Raw genomic sequence first — 10,118 nt, forward strand, 5'->3', positions numbered from 1 at the left:
CAATCAAGCTCTTTGAGTTGTGTTGGCTGTAGGTGTTCGTTGTAATTGAAGAAACATACTGAAGCACTTTACGGAACCAAAGAAAGCTTGTTTGAGTTATTATTCATCTCGTTTTAAGACGTGTAGGTAAACAGTCCTCACCTGTTCATTTTCACATACTTTCCTGTAAGTCAGATAACATTGTACAATTAGCGTGGAGTTTAGCACATCCCAGAATGCTAATCTGGGATTAGCAGATTAGCTAATCTTCTCTTAAAATCTAGTCTGTACGCGTACCGGATATGCTACGATATATTAGCAAAGTTGGAGAACTTTTATTGCAAATGAAGGTTTCTCGCCTGTAACATGCTGACAGTAAGAGATGGTAAGTCGATTCAGATTTGCTAAGTGTCATGCTCTGTGATGAGGCGAACTGTTATTACCAAAACAAGCCAGGAATGATGTGGTTTCTATGCGATTGCAAAATTAACAACATGGTCAAAAAACCACAGTGTTTTCAGATACACACTGTGTTGGTCTGCGGTGGCCATTAAACACCTTATATTAACCGGTAGAGTGTTTCAGCGATGTTGCTGTTGTAATTGATATGTTGTTTGTCTCTGCGGTTTCTCTGGGGTTTTTTTTTTTTTTCTGTCTCTCTTTCTGCAGGTGTAGCAGCAGACTGGTAGAATGTTTTCTTGTGGTCTCTATTCTTCTCTCCTCTAGTCCTTCTTTCCCTTTAAACTAAATAAATCCAAATCAATTTCTAGTTTTCAGTTTCTTCTATATTTACATACACATGCATTTATACAAGTCAAGTGAAGTCAAGCTGCAGTTGTGAAAGTCAGTCTGTTGGCACTTAGACCACAACCAGAAGAGCAAATAAAGACTTTATTAATTTAACTTCCATGATCTTTTATATGAGCAGTCGCCATATTGGATTTTGATATTGGAGTTGATTATAAACCTCTAGAATGCCAAATTCAAAGGGGAATTCCAGTTGAGTTTTCATAACTATTGTATTTGTCCTACATGTTGTTCTCACTGTGCATGTTGCTTTTAGCAGAGAAATATGTCATAAATTTTAAGACATGAATTTTTCACATTTCTTTTAGACGTGTATCCGAACGCAGCGTAATGTCAAACAAATAAATGAAAAATTTCAGTCATAATTAAATTTAAAGTTTTTTGCAGATGCAGTCACGCCGCTTCCATCTTTTCATATTTCATCACTGTATAACTACAAGCGTTACGATGTTTCATGAGACGTTTACGACTGACCAACACTAGGTGGCGCTTCACTTTGAGGTGTGAGGGGGGAAAATAATTCATTCAAAGATTTATATCAATCTAAACAGACTTTCTTTCAGGTTTTTTCCTGTATTTTCTCAGCCTCTTTGCTGTTTCTGTCATTAATGTTCTCTTTCCTGGTCTGTCAATCCACCTGAATGTTGGGCTGGACTTTATTTAGGGCTCTCAGACTAAGGAGGAAGTACTGTTGTTCTCAGTTATGTGCTACTTTGTGAGGATCTCATAAAATAAAAGAAAGCTGTACGTTCTGCTTTCCAGTTTTTCGTCGTGGTAACCAGTGTGGTGGTGAAGAGAGTTGACGTCAGACAAGGTGTTTCGTCGCTCCTTGTTTTATTGTTGGATTCCTTTATCTGCTACTTTAAAAAAAGGTCAAAGGTCAAAGGTCCTACTCAAATAATCTTATGTAGAAAAAGAGTTTTGAGTCGTTTCCACCTGAGCAGCAGGTCCTGTGCCTCTCATTGTCTTGAACAATCCGGGTCATTTCTGCTTTGTCTCTGCTGCCAGGACCTTTCCAAACTGCTTCTGTCAGAAGACAAATGGTGTTTAAACAGGCTGAATGCTTTTGGTTGCTATATGTCCGCCTTCCTTGTGGATCAAGCTAGCGGCACTGATGATTTATTCCAGTTATATTCTATTTTATGTATTTTTTTTTTTAAGTATTGTGTCAAAGGAGTGATTGGTGAGAGGAAAGCAAACCTGAAAATCCAGCATTCAGTGACGGAGCTGCAGCCTCTCGTCACCCTGCAGAAAACTGTCCACACTGTGAAATGATTGAAGATTAAATATATTTCATAGGGATTTTGATGCGATAGGCCAACATTTTGTTCTATTTAGTTGTATTTTGTTATTTCTCCCCAATGGGGGAATCATGAAGTTGTTTCTTATCTCATCTTTTATATATATTTGTTTTTGAATTGTCTTTGCTAATGAAAAGTGTGATGTAGGTTTGAACTCTACGGTGGCCTAGGAAGGTCACCAAAGAGCCACAACAGCAATGCTGAAAGAGAACTGATACTTCATCACCATTTTTTCTGTAGGGTCTCTTCCATTTTAAATTCAATTTAATATGACTTACATTTTCACAAATATCTTTTAACATAAAATCCGTTCTAGCATAGCTTTTGGTTTAGTATAAAATACTTTCACCATTTTGGGATAAAATCTGTTTTAGCACAACTTCTAGTTTAGTTTAGCTTTCATTTTGGTATAGCTTAAATTTTTGCATGAATGTCTTCTTATCATACCCTCCTCTTTAACTTAAACTCCATTTTAGCCTAAAATCTGTTTAAGCAAAACCTGAAATCCATTTTAGCATGAAATCCATTTTAGCACACCGTCTGTTTTAGCATAGCTTTCATTTTAGTACAGCCTCCCCTTTGGCATAACTTTAGTTTTTGTATAAATTCTAAGTTGGCCAAAAATCTGTCTTAGCATACCAGGAATTTAATTTTAGCATAACTTGATTGTGGCTTTTTCCCGTGGTGTTGTGGCTTTTGCATTTTGTTGACCCTTCTGGGCCACCGTACTGTTTCATTACCCTTTGCCAAAAGTCAACTTAAGAAACTCAAGTGCCTTCAGAACACTCATCCTCTAAACTTAGTCCTGTGTAATGTGGTAACTCTGATGGAGCTGCAGAGATCCGTTACTCAGGCAGGTTAAGCTGTCAAACTGGAAAACTATTGATTATGGGAAAAAAAAGTATGAAACGTGTGACCTTGTTCGGGACATTTTATGGCTCAACTAGAAAGAGAAGTCGGATAAAAACGTCTCTTTCAGCTGTGGCACATTGAACTCGGGATATGGCTTTTGCTCTATTTACTTTTCATCAAGGCAGCGCTTTAGCTGGAGAGCCGCCATGGAATAATCTTCAATAAGGTCTGTGCTTCCTTACAAATCAAATTAGCATCACGGTTCACAGTAAATTAATCCAAGTCATTTGTAGTTAGGCCGGTTGATGGGATTTCAAAGGCCTGTTTTCCAGTTTCACCCAGTTCTGGGACTATTTTCAGGTCTCGGTTCCATCTGAATTTCACATGAAAAATACATTTTCCCCAGAACAATTATCCAGTTAAGTGTGGCGTACACAGCTATTATCCTGTAAACAAGGCTTTCTGAAATCACTTGACGGTAAAATGTGAGGGACCTCCTGACAGTTAACTGGGCCTTAAGTGATTCGTCTTGTTCCTGTTTGCCTCTTATGATTATACAAATCATGTCTTTGCCACTTTTCCTCAGGAAAGTAACAAACACTGGAACAAGGCAACATTTTGGCTATTTGGCTACCTCTGCAATTACCGTGCCTTTTTCTATTGCAACCCATCGACCAAAGAATTTGATTTCAATACTTTTAGACACCTTGATGTAGACAAGGCTGCACATAGACTAATTATCTAATTTTCAATGATGGGGTTGAAAATTAGACATTGAAATTAATGAGTGACATCCCATTCGTGGCTACAGAAGCTTCAGCTCTTCTGGGAACAATTTCTGGGGGAAAGACTGACGTTTGACAAGAAGGACTGGCCTGCAGTGCCGCTCTAATCCATTCCAAACATGCTTTGACGTCAGAATTCTTTGAAGGCCAGTCGGTTCTTCAACAGCATACATGATCATCCGTGTCTTCAGGGGTCCATGCTTTGTGCTCTGGCGCAGAGTCACGTTGGAGCAGGAAGGAGCCTTCCCCTAAATCCGTCCCCAAAGAGTTCAAAGCACAAAACTGTCCAATGTATCAATGTTTTGCTGCAATGTCGCATTAAGAGTTTCAAACCAAATTTAGATTGAAAGATGTTCAAGTTTCATGGTAGATGTCTGTTGACTGTTTTGGAAACCAGGGTTCCCAAAGACCTGGTATACCACAGGTGTTGGTCTTTCCAACACACCTAAATCACATGAATGGTTCAACATTAAGGAATTAATTTAGTCAATACATAATCTGTGTTCATGGGATACATCTAGAACAAGTGAATATTCATGTTTTAGCCCTGAGGAACATCAGCGTTTGAGGACCAGAAGTTTAAACATATGTTCTCGGTGGAGCCATCTAGAGCCACTTTGATTTTAGACTGCATCCATATCTTCAGATCAGGACTATATATTGAAAAGGATCATTTTCCAAGTTTTAATTCTTAACTTGTTTCTGTTCTCATCAAACTTTTATAAAATGCTACCATTTGCAGCCACTGGGCTCAAATAAACAAGAAAAAAAAAACACCATTTTATAATGCTTAAAAAAAATTAAGATCTTTAGGTCTCTGTTGGGCCCTTCTAAGCAATTTATGGCTCAAAATCCATTTAAACCATCTGGCATCTATTTTGATGCAATTGGCGATTATTTAACAGCCAAATTTGGTTTAAAGTCTTTTACTGGAAGTCTAAATGTAGTGACTGATGAGCAGGAGCAACCGATGCTGTTTTGAGTTTCTGTTAATAATTCCTATTATTTATGCTTGATTTATAGATGATAATGAATTACTAGTTTTAAGCATGAGTTTAGACCACTTAATCTATTCTGTATTGATCAGAATTATTTGTAAGCTTAACATTGACTCATTTCTTACTCACCTAAACACAAATTAGATCTACTGCTTAGAAGACATTAAGCATCAATATTGATAGTATGGAGATGGTAGTTAGTGAATTCCCCTACCTGCTCCGGTGTTCTCCCCTTTCCTCCCACAGGTTAAAAATCCTTGCTGGCATAAAGGTTGACGTGGAATAAAAATATTACGGCGCAACATGAAGCCTAATTGCAATTTTTAAAAATTGGAAAACGTCTGCAGAACATAGTGTTAATCTTTCGTTTATAAGCGGATGTTTTTCTAAAAACCGGGGCAGAACAAATGAAACAACAGTGAGGAATGTCTTCTCTTTTCTAGAGATGAAAGACTCTTCGTGTTTTTAATTTTCCAATATTTACAGATGCCTGTTTTTAAGAAAGAGGTTTACTTAGCTTGTTTTTGAAAGTTTTATGTATTTACATTTCTGGCCCTCAAGACAGAAAGCTTAGGCGTTTTAGCTTTTTGCCCGTCTTAATGGAGACGAATGACTTCAAAGCTCATGATTCCAGATGCTAATGCAGTTCTGCTTCATTAGATTTTTTTTTTTACCCGTTTTGAGCAAGGGTTAACAATGGCTGTGAAATGTATTTATTTTTTTTTTAAGTCCTATGTTTTTTCAAACACCTTTCCGAGAATTCAGAAATATGAAATTCGAGTTTCTCAGATAAATAAAAAAACTGAACAATTACCAAGACGACACGAAGCCCTCAAGATTTAACTTGAGTACAAAAAGCAGGTCAAACTTTAAACTTAAAGTAAAAAAGTAAAGTAAAAAAAACAAAACAGAGAAACTCAAGTGGAAGCAGTGCATTCTGATAATATTGTTCTGGTTCTGCTCGTTGTGAACAATGTGCTGTATTGAAAGCATGGTTCTGTGGGAAACAACAGCGACGGACCAGGATACTTAAACTGGTTAAGATGCTGGAACAGACAATGTCAACAACCTCGTTTAGAGAGCCAGCGGGCAAAATGTTTTTCAGTTGAGGATGTTTCATGGAAGTGAGGTATGTCGCACAAGTTGCCACATGTTAATTCCCAAGCATGTATGCTTAGTCGAAGGCACGTCCTCGTGCCGTGAGTCTTTTGGATTTGTTTTTAAAAAATCCATTTTAAATGCTCGTGAAGCTGAAATCACCTCGTGTCTTGAGAGTAATAAATCCAAGCAAGTCTTTCGTTTCATGTGATTCTCTTGCTTTGAAAATGAAAATGCACAAAGTCGGTTTGATGACGTAAAAGGTGTTCTGAGCCCCATTTTTCACAATCTAGATTTAATAATTTACTTATTGGATAACAGTAAAATAAGGAAGTCAGACCCATTGCTAAGTAAATGATGTGTTTTCTTCAAAAGGTCAGCCTTACAAAAATAATTCTACCCTCCATGTTTTCTCATAGTATTTAAAGGATGAACACAAAATAGTGTGAATTTTTGAATTGGAAAGAAAGGTTCTCACTTTTATTATGTTCAATGATATAACAATTCAATCAACATTAATAATTTGCCAGAGGAACTAGTTCTTTTTCATGAATATTAAGTAATTATTGACTTAAAACAAGCTCCTATCTCTTGGTAAAAAGTTACTTGTAAATCAGTTTTGTCTTGTTTAAAGTGTACTAAGACATTTGCACTAGAAACTAGACCAAAAACTAGAGTCTGTTCACCAATTGGCTTGGTAGAAACTGTACCAGATGAATCCAAGTGAATGGGAGAAAGCCCAGACTGCCTGTGAAGCATAATTTTAATCAAGCACAATAGGACAGGAAGGCAATAGCCAGGCTAGTGGTAAAGCTATGAAATGATACAAACACTCCTGCAAGGCACTGTATATCTGTAAATGAAAGGAAATCCCAGTTGGACGTATTAAGGGTACAAACCTCATATCTCTTCTTTTTTTATGTTTTCACAGATTTTGCAGGTGAATCTAGTGATGTCCATCCTGCTGTATGTGATGGCCCTTGTGTACCTGTATGGTATTCAAGCATCTAGCATGAACAGCACCCACAAGGGACAGCAGCAGCACCCGCCGAGCCCCGACCCGTTGAACTCCCTCATAATCCAGCTGCTGCAGGCCGACCTGACGAGGGAGCGGACCCCGGGGAGCCACCGGCAGCAGGGGAGAGGCAGGGACGCCAAGCACCACGATCCCATCCTCCCCGTGTCGGGGCCAAGCTTACCGGAGGACGGCGAGCCGTGGGGCGCGGGCGGCCGCAGCGGTGGGAGCAGCGAAGGCGTCGTGGAGCAGCAGGTGACGCTGGTGAACTCTGACCTTCTGCGGAACCACAAGAGATACATTTCTCCGCGGGTGGTGCTGAGCGACCGGCCGCCGCTCCAGCCGCCTCCCCTGTACCTGGCGGACGACTTCGTGAGCGGCGGGCCGGAGGGAGCGGCGGCGGGAAACAAAACGCGGAAGAAGCGGCAGGCCGAACACCGGAGTTACCGCGGGGAGTATTCTGTCTGCGACAGCGAGAGCAAGTGGGTGATGGACAAAACCAGCGCCATGGACCTACGGGGAATCAACGTGACGGTCATGGCCAAAGTTAAAACCTTCGACAAGCGGGAGGTCAAGCAGTTTTTCTACGAGACGAACTGTCGAGGTGAAGATGGGCCGTCCAGAGCCAAAGAAAGGCAGTGCAGGGGGATCGACGAAAAAAACTGGAGCTCTCAGTGCAAGACGACGCAGACGTTTGTTCGCGCGCTGACGCAGGACCACAGCGGCATGGTGGGCTGGAGGTGGATACGCATAAACACTTCCTGCGTCTGCGCGTTGTCGAGGAGAAAACGCAAGACGTAAAATTCAAGTTTCTCTGAACCAGAACCAGTGGAGTTCCACTTTTCTTCTTCTGGGATTTTATTTCCACAGCAAACCGCACCGCAGGATTGGGTGCGGTGGTAGCGGACCACGACGTTCTGCTCCCGACAATCTGTCTGAAGAAGTCCGGGGTCCATTTGAATGCGATTTCAAACTAATGTGCTGTAAGCTGTAACGGAAGAACTCATTCGAGAGGGCGAGGACTGCGCAACGGAGAACTGTACATATAAATTATTTAAATTATATGAAATGCATGTAGTGAATACATGGTTATCTATCTTTATATGATGTATGAATATATTTGTGTTATTTATTGACAGAAGATTCCTTAAAATGGAAATGAGAAAAAAGAAGCGAAGCGTAAACCTGACTTTAAGACTATAATGCGAAGCTAAGGGGCTGCAAAGGTGCTTCACAGCGAGACTTGTAAGTGCCTTCACTGAAGAGTGAGTAGCAGGAAATGGCAGCGACAAACGTTTTGGCAACGAGTCCGTAGTAAGGCGACCCATCAGCAGGGACCTGTCCCGTCCCGCCGACCCGACACGAAGCCCGCACGAGGCCAGCGACACAATCAAGAGGTTGCTAGACAACCAAAATGCAAGATCTGTAACAAGAAATCTTTTCAGTTTCTTCGCCAGCCGTCAAGTTTTGCTTCTTGTGGTTTCATTTGTTTCATCCTTTGAATAAAAAGCCCATATATCCCGAAGTTGGACATTTTATATTTAAAAAAAATATATATATATATATATTAAGACCCATTTCAAATTGTTACAGTGCCAAAGATTAGATATGTAAGAGGATAATAAATGTCTTTATTCTTCTTTTCACAGCTTACCTTCCGAATCTGTTTTGATTTCACAGTTTTCACGGTTGGTCGAAGTGACTGGTGTTTGGTTTTACCCAAAAGCGACTTTGCAGGTTTGTCCATTTTCAACATCGTTTGAGGGGCAGTTGGCAGTGAGCCTGTTTAACACCTGATCATTTTATATGATTTTTTTTTTTGTAAGTAAAGGTTAGGTACTATCCTGAACAATACTTAGTCTAATGAACATAAAACGAAAACTGAAAGGAATCTCCATAACTGGGATTTTTTATTTTTTACATGTTGAGAGAAGTGCTTCTCCTATAGCCTCTCAAGTATATATTCTAAAATAGGTTGCATTTGCCAAAAAAAAAAAAAAGGCTTTTCATACTTAACTACTGTGCTGATGTCAGTGTCTGGATTTCACATAATGGCACACAAGACCTTTAGTACTTGCCCGTGTAAAGGTTCATTTCAAACGTTACTTTTAAACGAGACTCATCAGGACGTATAATTATTAATTTATCCAACATAACTGAATTTGGAGTTATGATTTTCAACATTAAACTATTTATTTCTTTGTTTGGAAGGTTTGATTCAAGCCTGCCTGGAAGTAACACGTGAGGGTTTCTTTAAAGAGCTTATGAGAATAAAAATGGTATGAATCATCCGCTGTGATGTTCTCAGCCACCAGCATGTAAACAGTGAATTAGAACCCGCAAAGTTACACAGAGTTCTGCAGCACAGAAGACATGCGCGGAGGGGATTCCCTTCAGAAGCGCGCTGAAAGATTCATTTCTCACCTTGTTTACATTGTTGGGATTAAATCCCACATTTCAGAGTTCCAAAAGAGTTTATGTGGTTACTTACCTTCAGGTAATTTCATAACAAACACAGGCTCAATGTGTATTAAATGGTAACACAGAAGCACAATCAGGTCATTTTTAAGACCAAATTAAAGACTATCGTGACCAACAGCTCAGCCTGTGAGAGTCTTCGTTTTGCTGTCAAAGATTGTGGCGTATTAAAGCCGACGTAGATAGAAAAAACAAAAGGAAGAGTAAATTTTTGCCAAAAAACTGAGATTGATCTCAGAGATTTTCTAGAGTAAGGACATCTTACTTCTAAAGTCAACAAAGTTTGGTATTACTGGTAGACATCAGCGATGCTTTTGTATTGATCCTCAGTGGAAGCTGGTGTTATACAAAACCATGCATTATCAACAAAATACGTTAATGTTGACTAATAATGTTTTCCAAGCAGGGGCAGAGTTGATTTGTCAAACTGGGTAATACTACAATTAATCATGTGACAACTATGATGCTTTTACTTCAAAAAATCTCACCAAGTGTTTTTAGTCTACTTCCTAGTGCAAACATTGATGGTGACCACCTTATGCCAAATGTTATAAGTGCAGATGAGCTGTTGATGGATTTATAGTACTTTTAAATTAATCCATAACAAACGTTTGTTTAAAATGTATTTGTACTGGCATTCATACAATAAGATAATGGAACACAAATTACTCGTCCCATTGGCAGATTATTGCACTTGCTAAAAGTTAATTAGTTAGTTTTGTCTTATTTGAAGTGTATGAAGATATTTGCACTAGAAACTAGACCAAAATTACTTGACACATTTTGTATTCTTGCAGACGACCTC

The 10,118-nt window shown here is 39.3% G+C and overlaps 1 protein-coding gene across 2 annotated transcripts in view; it reads left to right on the plus strand.

Moving 5' to 3' along the window:
• Positions 1-8,835, plus strand: part of ntf3 (neurotrophin 3) — a 34,658-nt gene extending 25,823 nt beyond the window's left edge. The window contains exons 2-3 of one of the 2 annotated variants that reach the window (XR_006369758.1): positions 6,752-7,874; positions 7,975-8,835. Coding sequence is in view for 1 of the 2 variants with exons in the window: in XM_044107904.1 (XP_043963839.1) it covers positions 6,752-7,636 (885 nt within the window). In the remaining variant the exon portion in view is untranslated. Of the gene's footprint in view, positions 1-6,751 lie in introns of both variants that reach the window. The other variant, XM_044107904.1, reaches the window with a different exon arrangement.
• The last annotated feature ends 1,283 nt before the right edge of the window (positions 8,836-10,118 follow it).

Source organism: Gambusia affinis, linkage group LG23 (assembly GCF_019740435.1).
Source record: "Gambusia affinis linkage group LG23, SWU_Gaff_1.0, whole genome shotgun sequence".
Lineage (NCBI taxonomy): Eukaryota > Metazoa > Chordata > Actinopteri > Cyprinodontiformes > Poeciliidae > Gambusia > Gambusia affinis.